General features: G+C 38.4%; 1 protein-coding gene across 2 annotated transcripts in view; it reads right to left on the reverse strand.

Annotated features, from left to right (window-relative positions):
- Window positions 1–8900: 8900 nt before the first annotated feature.
- The window catches only part of LOC101863823 (ion channel TACAN), a 21820-nt gene continuing 10829 nt past the window's right edge, over window positions 8901–19891 (reverse strand). The window contains exons 5-13 of one of the 2 annotated variants that reach the window (XR_001184950.2): window positions 19311–19406; window positions 18823–18912; window positions 17860–17925; window positions 16272–16333; window positions 15439–15531; window positions 14658–14722; window positions 11835–11903; window positions 10403–10902; window positions 8901–10348 (exon numbers count right to left, since the gene is read on the reverse strand). Coding sequence is in view for 1 of the 2 variants with exons in the window: in XM_005101178.3 (XP_005101235.1) it covers window positions 10729–10902; window positions 11835–11903; window positions 14658–14722; window positions 15439–15531; window positions 16272–16333; window positions 17860–17925; window positions 18823–18912; window positions 19311–19406 (715 nt within the window). In the remaining variant the exon portion in view is untranslated. Of the gene's footprint in view, window positions 10903–11834; window positions 11904–14657; window positions 14723–15438; window positions 15532–16271; window positions 16334–17859; window positions 17926–18822; window positions 18913–19310; window positions 19407–19891 lie in introns of both variants that reach the window. The other variant, XM_005101178.3, reaches the window with a different exon arrangement.

Genomic DNA, 19891 nt, shown 5'->3' on the forward strand with positions numbered 1-19891 from the left:
AAAAAAAATAAAGATAAATAAAATAAAACCCAACAAAAAACAAACAAAACACCCCCCTAAAAACAAACAAACAACTACAAAAAAAAACAAAAACAAAAGCTCGTCAGTCCACAAACAGCACAGCATATTTTGAGGAACCATCAAAACACGACACCAGGTTTGTGGTTATAGAATTTATTTCGAGTTAAAAAAAAGTACAGGAAACGTACGAAGTTTCCTCGAGGGATCGCCTTCCTCTTTGACAAACTGCACCATCCACACTGTCCTCGAAAATATAATATAATATTATTTATTATGTATGTATCCGAGAATCGTTATAATTAAAGGGGTCCAGAAAATGAAGGGTCCAGGCACCTGTCATAATTTAATTACCCCCATCCCTCCCGAAACCCCCCCCCCCCAAAAAAAAAACCCTGAATAAATCTAGCTGTACTTAAACATGATATAACAATATTACCGAGTTTGGGCAATTAGTAAAGGCCATAACTCTGTTTTAAAGGCTTCCAGTCATTTCACTCAATGTGCACGTTGTGTGGTCTCCCCTGACGAGCGTCGTCATTCTAAGATTTAAAAAAAAAGCAAAATGTGACTTGGACCCTTCATTTTTCTGAACTCTTCAGTTTCAAATCAATTCCATATGGTAACCCAAGAGACAAAAATGCTGACTGTAAACTTTTCATTGTACTGTCTTCTGATATGCTTGTTTCGGTTTTATTGAAGCTGAACTCTCCACAAGGCAGAATAAACAACACCTTAAACTCTTCATGCCCCAACCTGACATGCCAACGGGCTACATACAAAAAATCTTGAGATTTTGGAAACGCAAGCATGCACTGGGACCACAGCTTGGGATGACATGGACTCAAAATTTGCAGATCATATTGTTGTCTCATATATCTTGTATCAAGACTGTTTTCAGATGAGCGCCCTAAGGTGGTCAAAATCCAGACATTCTTAAGAAATCTGGTTTATCAGATTTATCCCGATTTCTGGATTTATTCGTAGCAAAGTCTCCACCATTGCTATGATGAGCGACACGAGGTATTGATGAGCAAGTGTTCCGTCAGCGTATTGGCCCTGTAGGTTTAGGAGACCAGAGCTCACAGGGTTTTAAGGACATCTGGGTAAGATGAATTCATCTTGGAAGAGCAAAAATTAATTCAGACCAAAATCAGAATCAACTTGTGAATGTCTGCACCACAGTCAAATTTACAGCCAGATCTGCTACTGCCAGCTGCAGGCTTAACTATGTGCTATAGTAATTTACTACTATAATATAGATACATAAAAGAAAATGTAACTATCTGACATTCTACCTACCCGAAACCTAATCTACTTACATAAAATGTGTCTCAGCATAACAAGATGATGTACTTCATAGTTGAGCACTTATTCCAAATAATGAGCTAAATGTCTGCAACAGACTGAAAAGTCCAAAGGAATAGCAAGATAATCATGAACTGTAACTCTTACATTTCTCTCCCTCTTCCTACAGCAGCCTGTTAGGCAACATGAGAGAAGAGAGCTAAGGGTGCCTACAGTACAGTGAGATTTAAAAGCTACACTCAAAACTCTAAATATACAAAAAGAAAATGTCATGTGCAAGGAACTAGAACGAGCCCTTTTCAAAAGTTTGGGATGTGGACTTTGTGAAGGATATTCAGTGCTAGGAATAATATAGCTCTGAAAGAGTAAAATGTTCTTAGGATCTTAGCTGACCTACTTCTGACTGGTTATTCGTTTATGTTGAGGGGGGGTATAACATTAGCAAAGTCTCTTCGAAAACTAAAGTGGTGTGAGTCAACACATTGTGTACAAAGCATTACGAATCAGTGTCATGAACTTAAAAGATTAATAAAAAAAACCCACATATACCTGAAGAAAGGTGAAATGGGTTACAGGTATATAGGAGAAGGTGGATATGCCAGCTGTCTCAAACTTCATCCTCAAGTAGTGGCAAAGAGAAAGAGTACTGGAACAGAGGCTCTTGATCATAATAAGGTGCTGACTTGTCACCTGATCAAAGTATATTGGCTAAAGTTGTTGATCTTTTTTTTTCTCCTCATGAAAGTCAGAATCTGAGTAAGTTGTTGATATTTTACCTCATCAAAATGTATTTTATGAATTGTGGATTTTTTTTTTTATACCCCATCAAAGAGTTTTAACATAAACTGTTGACGTTTTACCACATCATTGTGTATTATTAGCATAAATTGTTGACGTTTTACCTCCATTAAAGTGTATTACATTAAGTTTTAGACTTTTTACCTTTTATAATTAAAGTCTATTGGCATAAATTGTTGACTTTTTACCACATCAAAGTGTATTATTAGCATACATTGCTGTCTTTTCACCTCATCAAAGTGTATTTGATTAAGTTGTTGACTTTATACCGATTGTAATTAAAGTCTATTGGCATAAACTGTTGACTTTTTACTTATTATTACCAAAGTGTATTAGTATAGGTAGTTGACTCTGTCTTGTCAAAGTGTATCTGAGGTGGACTACACTGCACTGACACAGGGATACAAAGAATGCAGTTGTAAGGTGTGCGAGGACCATGGACAAAGTGCTGTACTGGCAACAAACAGATGTCTACCAACTAGCTAGGAATAAAAATTCCCAACTTTTTGGATCCCGTGAGCACAGAATCAAAATATATGGAACATAATAATCGACTAATACATTTCGTACCAAGACTATTTCTATATAAAGTGCAATACGGAATGCCCAAGTTGGGCAAATTCTGGACAATTCTCAAATCCAGATTTCTGGAATTATCCGGAAAATCGGCACCGCAGAATAAAACAAAGATGTTACGAGCCTCAGCTCCTCATTGAATACCCTCTAAACACAACATATTGCAAGGAACACAAACTGTACCATAAACGAGAGTATCAAAGTAAAAAAACAACCCATGACAACATAACCAGGGAATGCCCTCCAGCAAAGAGATCAGATTAAAACAAAACAATAAGGAACTTGAAAGTACTTAAAGCAAAAAAAAACACCTATTTCGTTGGCCAGCTGTTCAGATGTAGTAAGCCTCATCTTTATAATTAACACCCCTTTGCAATTTCTTAATATGTGGCGTGGGTTGCATGTGCCCAAGCTATATTCAAATTCAAGATGTTGGGTAAAAAAAAAAGCAAGAAAGGATACATAATAATAATATAGGTGCAATTTTAGAAAAGAATGAAACATTTTTTTTTGCTCAGCTCCTGAAATTTTTTTTGCTTTTTGGGCTTAAAACAATTGAACAGCTTGCTGACGATACATAGCCCACAGTACTATGTGCGCTCATCAATAAATGGGCACGTGGAGTTATTGGTATCAACTGACAGCTGGTTCATTTGCCTCGCTTTTGATGAAAAAAAAATACCCATCTACCTTGAATAGAAGTCGAGATATTTGCGATTGAAGGAGGTGGGGTTGCTAAATTTCAGTGTTAAAATAAGCGTGAAAATGGCCGCCAAAATTCAATAATTCAATAGCTTGAGAGTCCTGAAAAACTGATAAATTACTTATTTTGAGCCCTTAATCAACGTTTTTAAGTCAAATTCGCACCCAAATGTGTTTTATGTGAAAATAAAAGGTGCTGAGCCAAAAACCAGAAATTAAATAAAAATTGCCAAACTTGCGGAATAAAGTCAGATTCTTTGATTTCATTATTTTGATGAGCGCCTGATTTCACCACGATGTGACACATTTAGCTATACATAACCCACAGTACACAAACCCCAAGTATTAATTAACTATACACAAAGCATAGTACGTAATGAACTATCCAACAACTGTCCAAATTTGAGCAATAGTAGGTTCTCTGTCTGAGCATTTGAATATTTTGCCAAGTAACTTACAAATAGAAAAAAATCCCTACTACATTATCTATTATCTTCAGATAACAATCTGTGAGAAAGCATTTTTGTTACTACAAAACAAATATATATTTTAATGCCCAGTCAAACTACACATAGTGCGACATAAAAATCCCACTGAACACTGTTCCGAGAGGATATATAATACTTCATGAAAGACTAAGAAAAATTCAGCCAGTCTGTACCCTTTAGTGTTAGTCGGAGTTTTACGGCACTTGACACAAAAAAGGTCATATATAAGTGCTGAAGATTTACAGGTGTTATAAGAGAGCAACAAACACAAAAAAGAAGGAGGGGAGTTAAGGACGATAGATGTTTGATAGTCTAGAGGGAGTAAACCACGCCAGAGCACCCGCCAACCACCTGCAGTCTGTACCCAAACAGACCAACTTACATCAAGTTACTCTACTAAAAAGACATGCCATAATTCATGAAATACCAGAAACTTCTGGAAATTTCAAGACAGGCCGGAGTCATACTGGTTTAATTTCACACATCATTCCAGTGTGGTGTGTCCCAAAGGCGAACAAATAAAACTACTGAAGTAAAACATTTCAGTAACTTCTCAACCTGTCACGAGACAAGAAAACATCTAAATAGCTGTAACATCATGTGGTAGTCTCCATCAACACAGGCAAACCTGCTCTTACAGCCAACTTTCCACGACAATCACCCGTACAAAAGACCATTTCCCCCTTCCCCTTTGGGTTTATTTTTCTTGTGGGTATTATAATGACGCTGTCGAAGAAGACAACTTGTCTAAGAGGACAACTTTTCTAAGAGGACAACTTGTCTAAGAGGACAACTTGTCTAAGATGACCACTTCTTCTTTTCGACAATGGGTGGTGGTCTTGGACAGGTTTAACTGTATTTGTAAGAAACCTGATGATGCCTTATTGAGAAGTATTCAAATCATGCACACATTACAACCTACTTCAAGCTGTTGTGTACTTAATACCAAAAATACAATGTGACCTATCTAGTCTTTTCACAAATCAAAGACCGTGAGGAGTCAACAAAGGACCAAATAAAGTCCACCAACTACAAAAACAAGGAATAGTAGATAAATATATCGACTGAACAACAGCAATGATGAAGGTAAACTAAACAATTACTCATCTGACGGGTTTTGAGGGACAAATTAAGTATAAGAGCCTGGCAAAAAAATCCAGCCGTATTAAAAACATTAAAAAACCAGTGAAACAATATACAGTACAGGCCTACGGTCTTCGCGTATTAGTAAGATAATACAGTGTCTTCACATATTAGTAAGCTAATAATACAGTGTGCATTTGCGAGTTCACGAAGAAGCACTTGACCCCCGCTAGAAAAGAAATGGGAACGTCTTTAATTCTAATTCTACTTTTGATACAACAGTTGGAAGGAGTGCTGCTGTACACGGGTTACAACAAGCACTATGGGAGACAACTGTGTCCCCAGCATCTCCTACTTCTTCTTCACTTTTCCAGCCGAGGACTTTACTTTTAGCACAGAATGCAGATTTTTTCAAGAAAGAGAAAAAAATGTCATTCTTATAAGAATTATGCCAAAATTATGATTCTATTCTGCTTTTTTTTCCACATTTAGAGTTTGAATTTCCACAAAATATTTTTGGAGCATATGCAACTCCACAGTGTAAGAAACTGAAAATTTCTTAATTTGGGCTCTGCACATATAAACATTTTGCGGACAATATGTCTATGTTTTTTTTCTCTCTCTCTTTATATATATACACAGTACGTTCATCACCTCCCCAATGATTGTAACATCAATACAAGTACTGTCCACACACACATAGCATTTATGTGGAGTTAGTCTATTACTTCTCTACATGCTAACAAAAAAATCAACAAAAAACCCCCACTCACAGACACGGTTGTTTACTGAACACAATTATTATATCTACAACATTGTCCATCCCCTGAAGTTAAACACAGTCAAATCTGCCAAAACGGTGACCTGACCACCATAATCACCAGCCCAAACAACCATTTCTATTTTTTCTCTCTTTGTGTTTTTTAACATTGTACCGACACTCTCTAATACGTCCGCCTGCACAAACAGGTCCCCCCCCAACCACTGTTCTCCGTCCTGGACAATTTCCACTGTATCTCTATACTTATTTACCACGTACAACAATACGGCTTTGTACACAGAGTCTGTTGAAGATAACCCACAAAATGTTCAAACAATAATGTTGAAGCAAATAACTGGACATTTTTCTAAACAGCCAACAAATATATATATATATATATATATAATACCAAAAACGAAAGGCAAAGGTTAAATTTGTTTTCTGTCTGTACACATAGCACATTAGTACCTTAGTACCTGTTAGCAACTGTACATTACTAATCTCAACAGTCAAGCAGTATCATGTCACAACCAACGACTTCGATATTCTTAGCACATCTGCCATTGTGATATTGGGGGGGGGGGGGGGGGGAGTAACTACTTAGTGCTAAACTCCGCTATAAGCCATTTTGAAAAGTGAAGTATGATGGAGTATTACACTGAGCGGTTGAAATGCAGACAATACTCAACTGACACCTATATGATAACTCCCCGACTTTTTCAGAATGAATTGAGTAACAACCAGTGAAAAGAAGTCAAGAAGCAAGAACCACCATGAACCGTCCTAACCATGAAAGAAAAAAACCTCCAACAAGACAAAATCGTTGATGAAACAATTTCAATTACAAATTTCACTGTAAAACTGAACAGTCTATAAAACAATGAAATAAAAACAACTGAATCTGATCTTACAGCCACTTGTCCAAGACAATCACCTGTACAAACAATCAAGGATTTTCTTTTCTTTTGGTTCACTGCTGTTTTCTGATGAACCAGGTTTGGCTTAAGCCGACTCCACTGTATTTCTCTGTGTGACCTTACACAAAAAGTCACATCATTGAACACCATCAAGAACATGCTCAGTTATGTAAGGGAGACACTGACAACATTTTTAACAAATGTGTCACACATGAGCACGAGAACGTTATGACCTTAAGGTAGGAAAATTGTCACTTGTGCACAAACTCTCCTACGTCTTCCAAACATTTAACTGAAATGTACTGTAAGTCAGAGACTCAAGGAGCGAAGGAAGCTTCATAGAAAATTTGTACTGCCAACTTCCTTCTCATTGTCATTGGAATGGTTGTTAGTTGGGAACTGTTGTATTATATTATAAAACCATTAAAGATTTTGGACACAGTTCACTGTGTGATGGTGATAACACCATCATCAGAAACACAGGAACGGACTCTGATTCGGGATTGCCAACATTTTCAAAACCAAATGAGGGACACCCACCGTTATAACATCAGAAAACCTAACAACAATCAAAATTACATCAAGTGGGATAGGTTTTGGAGTATTGTGTGTATCAAGGCCCTCAAATTCTCCGTTGCTCAATCAGGGATAGTCCTGGGAAATTCAAGACAGTTCACAAGCCTGGTAATATTGAAACACAGTAAAATTTGGTTTTAAGTGTCAGAACGTCTCGAAAATGCGTAAGGATTTTTTAACTTCAAAGAGCATAAGCAGAAGGAAATGTTGATAAAAATACAAAAATTGTTGTGTGAGCAAAAAAGTGGAACATTTTAAACTTTTGGAAACTGCAGAATATCCAGACACTCGGCATCTCCAAATCACAAGCAACTAATAGCACCATTACAAGGCAGCGTATACACACATTCATACATATACACACAAACATACAAATACAAACAAACATACATACATATACAAAGACAAGCATACACACAGACAACACATCTATCATGCAAAGCTGAAGACAGATTCATTAAGTCCAAGTAGCCACATTTTCATTCTCAGGAAATAACAAAGGTTGGATGATGAAAAGGTTAAGCGCTGTGCTCTTAATTCTTTTATAAATATGTCTTGAGCATGTTCGGAATTGTACAAGTTTGAACATTTTTTGGGCAAAAATACTACTTTTAACTCACTTCAGACGGGTCACACAACAGTTGCGTGACCCCCGCCATGACGCTCGCGACGGGTCTCACAAGCCCTGCGTGACCAACTTTGGAATTTTTTTTCGCTCTACAAATCATGCACGGATCGCGAGATCGTACCCTTGTTTGGCCAAGCCTGAGCTACTTAGACTTCGTTTCGTATCTCTGGGGCCGGTAGTTTTTAAGTTATTGAAGGTGAAGGACAGTGACCCCAACTGGGGTTGAACAGACCGGAACTCGCGCGTTGTTTTTTTCTATACAGCTCATAGTAATCCGACAGTCGCGTCGTAGTAACGGTCGAAGAAGTCGAATGAACAAGAATCACATAATTTTGCTGTTTTCTTAACTTCTGTGTGTTTTACTAGTTCTAGTGTCTCAGAATATGATGTGTCTAATAGTTAGGATCCTGGATATGTACCCGAACACGGCCTGAGTCGTAGTTCTAGGGCTAGATCTAGCACTAGTACCGGTGTTGTTTTTCGCGCAACGAAATCACAACGTCGTGCCGTACATCTGTCTCATGTAATTCAGTGTATGGGTCTGAATCAATGCACAGACCAGCTTTTATATTTTCACCAAACACTTGCACATATATACAAATCAAACCAGAACACTTTGAACTTTTATTTTTGTTGTTGCAGTGAATTTCATTCTACTTGTCACGTCTCTGGAAATTTTTCGAAAATCAAATTCATGCCAATTTTTAAAAAATCATACAAATTAAAGTATTAGACTTAGACAACGTTAGGTTTTTGTATTAGATTAAGCTTGAATGTTACTTTACTGTGTCAAAAAATGATTACAATAGGGTAATTCTGAGAGTTGTGGTGATTTATTGAAATACCTCCCAAAATGCCAGTCTTCAACGCTTGTGACTGGTGAAAGGGCCCAGTCGCAAGTGAGTTAAGTTAGTCGCATTGTAACCTTTAACGCCTAATTTAGCAAGAACGTTTCCAAAAAAATAAAAACAAAAACTGGAAAGACAGAAAGTTCCCTTAAGTTCTTAACTGCTAGACTGAGCAAAATGATAAATTAGCCAGTTTCACTGTAGAATTATATTTGTTAATTGGTCTACAAAGTTGGGATCATCGCAGACGGTACATGTTTTAAGCTGCTCCCCTCTTCTTCTCAGGATCCACCTAAATCTACTTTTACTACTTTCAGCCTACCACACGCATGTATATCTCACAAAGCCTCAACTTATAACAAACAATGGTTGCAGCCAGGCATGGTTAATATATATATGTTGATGACTATGTACAACAATCTCTTGAACAGAAAGAGAAGAGCAAATCTCTCTGAAAGTCATACCCGACAGGTATCCCTTTGTAACTCAGGGTCTCATTCTATTCCCTCACAAGGCCTTGCTTTTGTTCCCCCCCTTAAATTCAACAGTTACATCTTACAAATTCAACCATTAATGCTTACATTACGTCTTACAAATTCAACCATTAATGCTTACATTACGTCTTACAAATTCAACCTTTACGTCTGACAAATTCAAATGTTACATTGTACAAATTCAACCTTTACATCTTACAAATTCAACCATTACGTCTGACATATTCAACCATAACGTCTAACAAATTCAATCACTACCTCTTACAAATTCAACCATAACATCTTAGGCCTTAAAAATCCACCTCACCACAAGCTGCGCTAAAACAAAACTTCTGTTCTTCCTGTTCAGACACCTAGACATAGGCATAGGAATTCCAGATAACTTCACTTTTGCAAAACCGGCTTACCACCATCTAGAAAAACACTTGACCATCTACTACACACTCACTCTCTTATACTTCGAGATCCAATGCACCTCACACATAACTACAATCTAGTATTCTCAGATTTCAGGACCATACAAATTGAACGCGTCTTCTTGCCCACAAAAATACAATAAATAGAGCACCATTCTCACAATTTAAATCCCAACATGGCCAAGATCCAGTCTCATTAGAAGTACATGTCAAGCCTTCCCTACTGGAGCACCGAGAAAGATAAACCAATTTCCAAATCCTGTTTCTTTACTTTTTTTTCACTGAGCCAGAGGCGGAGCTTGCCTTAACACACACCGGTGTATCTTCACATCTTCACCTCAGGCGATGGGAGCAAACACATTTAATGGGCTGCGAAGAACTTAATGGAATTTGAGAACCAGGTTTTCTTTAAGAAATGTTTCAGAAAACATTTGTCTACAATTGGACTTTGCCACTTTGCCCCCAAAGGAACTGATGACATAATTCAGAGTCACAGAATTTTTGCTTATCATCCGAGGTAGAAATCAGAAATTCCGAGCCAATTAGTGCAAAGAAAATTGAATCTCCGCAATAATTCATCTCAAAATCTGAGTCAGTTGGTTCAAACAAACCTCAGTCTTCTTAATACTTCATCTCAGAATCTGAGTCAATTGGTTCAAACAAACCTCAGTCTTCTAAATACCTCATCTCAGAATCTGAGTCAATTGGTTCAAACAAACCTCAGTCTTCTAAATACCTCATCTCAGAATCTGAGTCAATTGGTTCAAACAAACCTCAGTCTTCTAAATACCTCATTTCAGAATCAAACAAGACCTCCTCCAGCTCTTTCCCAAAAGGTAAACCAGCACAGTCAAACTAATGTACCTCCTCAACATCCACATTATCCCCTCGTTCAACATTCTAAGAAACTCAAGTCTTTCCCGAGAAACTCAAGTCCTCTCTGAAACACTCAAGTCCTTTCAGAGAAACTCGAGTCCAGAGAAACAAAATGGCACAGTGATCACCTCGGACCTCTCCTACAGAACCTTGACATCAAACCCCCCACAACAACGATGACAATGTCCGCCTCCTCCTCCTCAGTTGAGAATATCCCCCCTACATCCAGGAACCAGACATCTACTCCGCGTGGCCATGACCTTGGCTCAGGAAGTTGTTCACCACAAAGTTGTACTTCTTGCGCAGGTAGCGGAACTGGAAGCCCTCGGCCTTCACCTTGTTGACGACCACCATGCTGGTGGTGGACACATTGCCGACGAACAGCACAAAGTGGATGATGCACAGAACGGCCACCTGAAACACAAGAAACATACGCATATATCCTCATGGTGTGACAGAAACATACACAATTTACGGTCATAACACAAACACAGTAAGAGTCATAAAATAAATACACACACACGTCAACGATGTCGCTATATCATAACACAAACACACTCATACACACACACACACTCACACAAACACTTTGTCATATTCATACCACAAACAGTTACATATCATTACTGTCGTAAAACAAACACACACACACACATCAACATTGCAGCTATAACATAAATAGACACACTCACACACACACACACATGGTCAGCCATAACACAAACTTTACTTTAGTTTTACTTTACTTTAGTTTTACTTTACTTTAGTTTTACTTTACTTTTCTGATCCAGCGGCCATTTGGGTTCTAGCCCTTCGGTCTGACCATAACACAAACAAAAACACAATTGTTACCGTCATAGCATAACGCACAAATATCGTTACGGCCACACCATAAACACACAGCTGTAAACACCCGACAAGCCAACCACTCCATGAGCAAAAATAAGAGTTTTCCTCAGATTCCTCCCTGAAAATTGGGAGTTTGGGGAACAAAAACCAAAGTCTTCATGACTCAGCAGGTTAGGGTTGCATAACCAACCGATGGTGGTAAATAAATGTGTACGACAAATACAAGCGAATAAAAATGTATTTTCACATAATTTACGATAAATCGCACAAATATTGCAAATAAACTTGAGTATTATCAGGTTACCTAACATAGACTCAGTCATTTTCGATCTGATGGAAAAAAGGAGTTAAAAAAAAATAATTGCGATTTCATGTGAAGTTCTTCGACAAGGGTAAAAAAAAGGAGGGTTCCTGTTTTATTGAAGTACTTGACAAGTCTAATACACCGTCACAAACTGACCACCACCATGCGCCAACAGACTGACTGACTGACTGACCTGCCATTCCATGCACTGTGGGTGGAAAGCGAGCTGCATCAGCACGTATGCGTTGTACAGCTGGAAAAACTGTGGAGGAAAATTGATGCCATAGATGACACAATACTGGAAACAATCTGCATTTTAAAAAATCAGAAAATCAGCTCTAAAATTGAAGATCGACAACAATTTCGGCGCAGATGAAATCGAAGTGACCCACCTTAAAAATATTTTGTAATGTTTGCAAAGTTCACGCACATGTTGTATATAGTGCTAGAAACTTTACATCCCTGGAAAGATATCTGTCGGGGGTTGGTTAAAAAAAAAGCAATGACTTGTATGATCGATAAAGATTATTATCGATAAAGAGTATGTAAAAAGTTTAAATGTTTTACATCACTATCAACACTGATTTGATCATTTAGCAGAAAGGCTGCTCCAAACCCGCCAGTTAAGTTTATTTAGGAGTACTTCTGAGAAGAAATACCAAGGTTCTTTATATGTGCTATACAAATGCTATTTATTATCATTATTATCATTGATAAAATATTCTTTCTTCATGAGGGAATCGAACTCATGTCTTTTGCAAGCAGGGGGAAAAGCTCAAGGGTTATATTACAGATGTTGGTCTGTTGGTTTGAATTCAACAACAGTTCTACAAGTAATACTCCTGTTATAAGAAAAATAGTTTGCCCACCAAAGTCTGATGATGACCAACGCATCTGCAGAGAGGAATATTTTTTAAAGAAAAATAACAGAAACAAGGATTAAGATGATTTGCTATAGCCAATGAAGAACTCTGGCGGAAAAAAGTTTGCCCGCATTTTGAACATTTAAAAGCATCATTTCCACTTGTACGTACACAGCTAATGGGCTTCTCTCCCGACTCCAGCATCTCTAATTTGTGAAGACTCATACAATTTTATGCCCTCGGTGATTGCTGCTCTTGTACCAAGCTCATTTATGCACTTCCTACTCACAAGTCTTTGGTATAAACATGGGCTGCAGATTGCCCTAATTTGACAGAGATGTCAGGTTTACTAAATTGAAATTTGGAAAAAAAATAATGTACGTGTTTTTACGTCTCTATCGATACAATTTAGATCTTTAAAGGAGGAAGGCTTCTGATTCTGCTTGAGAGGGCCAACCCAGACTAAGACAGATACAACATCCCAGCAGAAAGACTGAGATGCTTGATAAAAATTTCTCCCTACTCGGAAATTGAACTCAGGCTGTTTGTGTGCGACAGCAAAGGGCCTAACCGCTACACCACAAACACCGGTTGAGTCCACTGGAGAAAAACACAGAATACAATGGGAGCCACAGTCGTCAAGTGGTCAGTGACCTTTGGTGCACACAAAAATCTCAAGTGATGTCAAGAAGGCTGGGAGAGGGGAGGTCACTGAGTAGCGACCTGGAGCATAACTCATCACCTCTAAAATAAAAAACCCGACAATAGACCACACTGACCTGTGCATACTTCTTTCCTTTCAGTTTTAGTAAGAGTTTTTAGACACTTGCAACACAATTAGTACATATGGTCACTTTTAAGGACAAGCGGACTAACCCAGATTTCGGGGGTTTCCAGAAATCTTGACCTACACCAAAAGTGGGCATTGCCCTACCTATAGGAGGAATTTGGTCTCATTGGTGTGTATATTTGCTTAGTTGCTGAGAAAACTCTCCTTGTCTTTTAGAGAAACAGCAGACTTTTGAAATTTAAAAAATGGGCTAACCCAAAAAATGGTCGACAACAGAAGAGTTCACTGCATGTCGCAGTTGAAAATGATCCCAAAGACTGCGATATTCTCATATCAGGTAAGTTTTTTCATCAATTCTTTTTTTCTGTACTGTATCAGTTTTCACTTGAATACTGTTCCACGTAATAGTACCAATCTGCTTGGTAAAAAAAGCTTACAGTGTAATGTTCACATGGCTAGGCAAGACCACTTTGCCCAATGATAAAGAGTTGACAAGCTTGGTGGGTTAGTCCACTGTACAGGGGATAGACCGTTTGTATATATTTCAATGCAGTATTAGTCCAGATAAAAAGGTCTGCCTTATTTTGGATGGGATGGCCCATTTCGCTCCCAAATTTTCTGCAAAAGTGTTTTTTACATATCTGCACAACTGAGCCAACCCAACTTTTTTGTCAAATTTTGTTTTAACTGAGCATATCATTGTCAGTAATTTATACGTATACGGCAGACAAGGTCATAACTGACTCATTTGCAAAACCACAGAAGAATTAATTTGAGAATTAATTAAATACGTAGACATAGACTTTATGGGACCAAAAACTTTACCATTTTAGCAAAAACAGCATTTTTCCGGGTTAACCCCCTTGTGCTTAAAAGCGACCATATTATAAGGGGTGATTCGACTTTTCTTGCCAAAGCCAACCTGAAGTTTATGAACGTCTTAGAGCGCAAAAACATAACGTATAACCTAATGAAACTTGTTTGTTTTTTGTTTGTGTGTTTGTTTGTTTGCTTGTTTGTTTGTTTGTTTGGGGGTTTTGTGAAAGTTTTTACAGTAACCTAGTCTACGAAACGCTCATTTTGAGACAGCGACACCACCGTAAATCAATTATCATTTTTATACCCACTTTAGACCAGAATCAAAGAAAACATGTTAAAGAATCTTATTTTGTAGTGGCCTTCACTAAGGGGCTTTCACATTCTGTTGGTCATCCAATTTTTGGACCTGCATGCAAAGATCTGAGAACAGAGTGACTTGTTTATTATCCCAAGTTAACCGCGGACAGACAAAAGTGAACAAGTTAAAGAATCAACTCACCGAGCAGAAACAAACTGAGAGAAATAACATGAACAGTTCACTTACATAGCCAAAAAACAGGAAGGGAAGGAGGAATGAGAGGCCCTTCCACATCCAGGACATGAAACCCTCTGCGGACAGAAAAAGACATTTTGTGAAAATTATGGAAAATTAACAAAATAAGTTGCATTTGCACGGTTAATACACACGACTAAAATGGGGTGAAACATAAATGCAGAGAATAATAACTCTGTTCTTATGGATTTGAAATCCGTTTTCTGAGAAAATAGCTGAAAAACCTCACCCCTGAATTACAGTTGGAGCAAAAAGCAACCCCCCACCCACAAATAAGTTACTGCCTTTGTATACGATGTTCTTACACTGATATTCAGATATTCATGGACGACAGGATCCACTTTCAGTCTAAAAATACCTGGAGATGTTAAGAGAATGTGTGCAGTGAAATACTGTGATTAACTAACATTACAAGTCAATGGATGCTAGGAAATACAGTTGAACCTGCTCTAACCAGCACCTGTCCTAGACAATCACAAACGGCGACCGTTTCCCAAATCCCTCTGCGCCTTTTCTTTAAACATTACAATGACACTGTCCAAGGGGTCTATCAGTCTAATACAAACAACAACTTTTCTCCGCCACAATGAGTGGCCATCCCAGACAATTTTGACTGTGCTGTGGTGAACTAATTGTATAAGTGTATACAGAGAAATACTGCGATGAATTAACTGTATAAATAAATGTGTACAGAGAAAAACAGTGATGAATTGACTGCGTAAGTAAACGTATAGAAAAATACAGTGGTGTGAATAAGCTGTTGTCTACGTACCAACAGTGATGTCCATCTCATGACTCTGGCCCAGAGAACGCAGACGGTACAGGCAGCCGCTCTGGTAGTAGTACTGAAGCACATAGACCATACCTGGACAGTGACACAACACAGAAATAGTCTCAGATTGAGTTAGTTTAGTGTTGTTAACACCTTTACAACACTTGCAACACAAACAGATCAATTAAGCGCAGAAATTGAGATGTGTTACTAGAGAGCAGCATACAAACAAGAGGAGGAGGAAGGATAAGGACGATAAATATTTGATAAGAAGGAAGGAGCAAACCACATCTGCCATCCACTCACCCTGGTCTTCAATAACTTATCAAAAAGGCACATCCAACTGCTTTTCTCTATCAGCTGGCTCAGAACAAAGATTCTGTCAACTGCTCTTCATCTATGGAATTTGTTATTTCTTTATAACTTTTGATCTGACCTGTTGGCTTTTTAAAGCCAAAACTTGTGTTCTATGGATTTGCAGAGGAAAAAGTTAAGTGACTTCAAGAAGGGCAGCTGACTGGTAATAACTAATCAGTTCCAAAGGGAAGTTGCAATAGAGAAAATGACAACTGTCTCACTTTCAGACATACGGTTTCTTTTGAAGAATACGGAGAAAAACACTGACGCAATAGCAGTCATTTAGTGAGCGCAGGGAAAGAGCAAGACAAACATGAAAGGAAAACACAGGGAAAGAGAACAAGTAAGACCTACCAGCGGCATCCTCCAACCACTAAAGACAGACAGAAAGGAATAACAGAAGGAAAGAGAAGAAGTGGAACCTTCCAATAGCACCCACTAACAACCAGCTTGAAGAAACAAAAAGAGGGACTTACTGATGTATATGATGAACGTGATGTGCTGGAAGCGGAACTCTTGGTACGTGAACCCGTCAGGCCTGCACTCGGTGGAAGCAAAAGAGGGAAAAAATACACATGAAAAAGACAGTTGAGTCTGTTTGTTAGAGTAAAGAGAAGTGCATTGACATGATTATGACTGTTTTGTGGAGGGGAAAAGTTAGACAGAGAGACAGACAGACAGACAGACAAACAAATGCACAGACAGACAGAAACAACAGTGGGAATGAAAAGAACCCCCAACAAAGGGATAAAAAATTCCAGACGAAGAGGTCAGTTACGTCTGTTTAAGTGAAGAGAAGCACATGGACACAATTATGTCTATTTAATGTAGTGAAGGGAAAAACGTATGAGTTAGAGAGAGGAAGCCAGTAATCTTATTATCAAAGAATGCTTCCAAAGGAAGAGTAACCAAGAACCCCAAAAAGAGGGAAGAAATAAATTCCTTCAAAATCAGAAGAAAATTAAAAAACATAAAGTGTGATAGCAGAGTTATGATCTCTAATGTTCTAAAATTATTAAAAGATCACTATCTACAAATGATATTCAGGGCATTACAGATGAGGAATCAAACACCCCCAACCCACAATCTATATAAACCATTTAGTTTCCTAAACATCCTCCCCTGACGATAGAAAACATACCCGTAGGTAAAAATAGAGACAGTATATCCACCATGAAGGAGGGCAGAAAGCCAGTGCATAATTTGCTGCTATGGCATGAATTTAACGCTCTCATACTCTCAGTATGTTTAATGAAGAGGAAGCAAATCTGAATGTGACTTCTATCTTCAAAAGGACTGAGCAAAAGGGGTGGACAGCCACGAAACTCTTTCATTAACGAATACATAAGAACGCCCTGAAAAGGGTCAAACCAGAGTCATTTGCATCACAGTCAAGCAAGATAGGAACTTTAGTTTGAGTTTGTTTGTTAGAATTTTAGGGCACTTGCAAGGTTACAAGTGCTGAAGATTAGAGGTGTTACTTGAGGGTCTCCGAAGAGAAAAGTCCGGGTTCGAGCCTCGGTTCGGACACAGATTTTTTTCACCCCCTCAAGCCCACCCAGCAGTAATGGGTACCTGACTTCGAGTAGGGGAAGCAAAGGCAGCGAGGAAAGGAACTGGCCACCCTACCACAATATGCCGAAGGCCCAGGATGTTGTCTCACAAACAAGGCAATCCCCAATGTCCGGACCGGATGTGGGAACAAAGTTACTTTTTTTTAAACTTGAGGGTAACACACAACCCAATATTAAGACAGCATCAGAACTAACACAAAGTCTTAGTTTTAGTAAGCATTTTGTGGCCCTTGCAACACAATTAGGTCATAAAAGTGTTGAAGATAGGAGGTATTTCCAGAGAGTAACAAACACAAGAGAGAAGAAGATATCTTTGAAGCTACATCCATCTTCGATGGCAGCATGGGCTACCAATTGGTTGGACACTGTTGAGACACAAATTTCTCCAACAAACCACAGTCAAGAAGAAGCAAATCACACCAGAGCACTGCCAACCACTCACACACAAAGTCTGTAAGTTTGTAAGAATGACCGAGGGAACAAAACTCACCATATCAGACTTATCGCTGCACAAACTGTGGAGATGAAGTGATGGGTCAGCCACCAGCCTTTGATTCTGTGAGGAAAAAACAATCATCATCACCATTATAAAGTGCCAGATTGGAAACAGACATCAGCGAACATGGTTCAAAATTTATTTCTTTGCTCTCATGCTCTAAAAGAAAGAAAATCCTACATGATCCTTGTCTTTCCTGTGTTTCCCATCTAACAAAGTTCTGTAAGTAAGTTGTTTTGGTCTGCTTGGCAAGAATTTATAAAGGAATCATCAAGCTGTGGCCCAGATTATCTTTCAACGAACTATTATCCCTTTGCCCCCACGGGATGCTGATCAGGGACGTAAGAAGCTGTACTTTTCCCCCACAGGAGGCTGATCAGCGACAGTGTGATGTAGCATGTACCGCATCTGTATCCTGGTCCGTGGGGATAAGTGTTGCGCGCTGTGCAAGCTGCGTGGGCGGATAGTGGATAGTGTTAAGTCGCTTCTGAGTAACGCCTTGTAGATGTGACACTTTCATTCCAAGATAAATAAAACATGACAGAAAGTCTTTTGATAATATTGTTAATGCTTTACTTCCCTATCTAAATAATTAAGACAATTCAGGAGGCAGGCTCTTTTCACCATGCCTGTCAGGGTCTACCTGGTCTGAGAGGGATTCTTCATAAATGATCTCCTCCCATGAATAATAGCCTCATGTCTTCTGTGCTCAATAGTGAAGAACCTAACCATTACACCAGAGACATACACAAGTAAAGGTAACAACACAGCTACACACATATCATTACGGTCATAAAACAAACATATAGTTACAGTCATAACATAAACAAACTCAGATTGAGGTATTTGCTTTCATTTAAAGCTCTTTTAACTAAAAACAAACAAAACATGGTTATCTTAAAAGCACAGAGTAATACCTGAATACCAACATGAAGAGGAAAAAGAAGCTGGACTCACCTCGACCCATTGACAATGAGAATGCTCTCCCTGATGGTGAGTGTGCAATAGTACCAGACCATGAGAAAATTGAGGGTGGCATCGCACCATCTGGAAATACATTCAAAATTCTCATTGAACAAGGACATTTTTCATGCAGGAAAAGCTAAAAACAGTTTATAAATAAAAAGATAGAAAAGCCTTACTCGATATTCTATACTGTAAAAGTAAAAGCAGAATTTTTTTAAATAGGAAAAGAGGGATACAAAGTTCTGGCAGAAAGACCACGATACTCGATAAAAATTATCCCTAAATGGAACCAGAACTCAGGTCTTCTGTGTGTCATAGCAGAGTGCTTCACCACTACACCCGACACTAACCTAAAGTGTTCCAACATTTGATAAAACTGTACGTTTCATAGAAATACATAGTACAAATCCAGCTTACGGCTAAAACAGAGGAGGACAAGTATAAAGCAGCTATTTCACAACACTACTGTAATGACTTACCGAGACTTGAATACAAATGCTGTGAGGAAGGCTAGGGCAAGGATGATGTAGCTGACAGTCAGTTTAAACTTCTCGTAGTCTTTCTTGTAGATGAACCTGGGAGGGGAATAGTACACTTACATCATGTGGAAGCAACATGCTTTTTTCATGCTTTACTAAGAGTTTTATGGCACTTGAAACACAATGTCATATAAGTGTTAATGTTTCGAGGTGTTATAAGAGTAATAAACACAAAATAGAAGGAGGAGAGATCAGGACGACAGATGTTTGATAGTAGAAAAGGAGCAAACCACACCAGAGCACCAGCTAGCTTTTAAAAAATTAATGTAATGTTTTACACCCCCTACCAATACAATTTCCATCACTTAAGAAGCAGGATTCAACCCTGCCTGTTAGGGCCAACCTGGGATGAGGGGGATACAACATCCTTGAGTAAAAATAAGCACATCGATCGACACAATGATGGTCATTTAGTGCTGGGAAAAAGCAAGACAGACAGAAACAACAAAAGATAAGAATCCTAGCAATCACATCCTTTAAACCAATCTTAATAATAATAATAATAATAATAATAATGATAA

Source organism: Aplysia californica, unplaced genomic scaffold (assembly GCF_000002075.1).
Source record: "Aplysia californica isolate F4 #8 unplaced genomic scaffold, AplCal3.0 scaffold00272, whole genome shotgun sequence".
Taxonomy (NCBI): Eukaryota; Metazoa; Mollusca; class Gastropoda; order Aplysiida; family Aplysiidae; genus Aplysia; species Aplysia californica.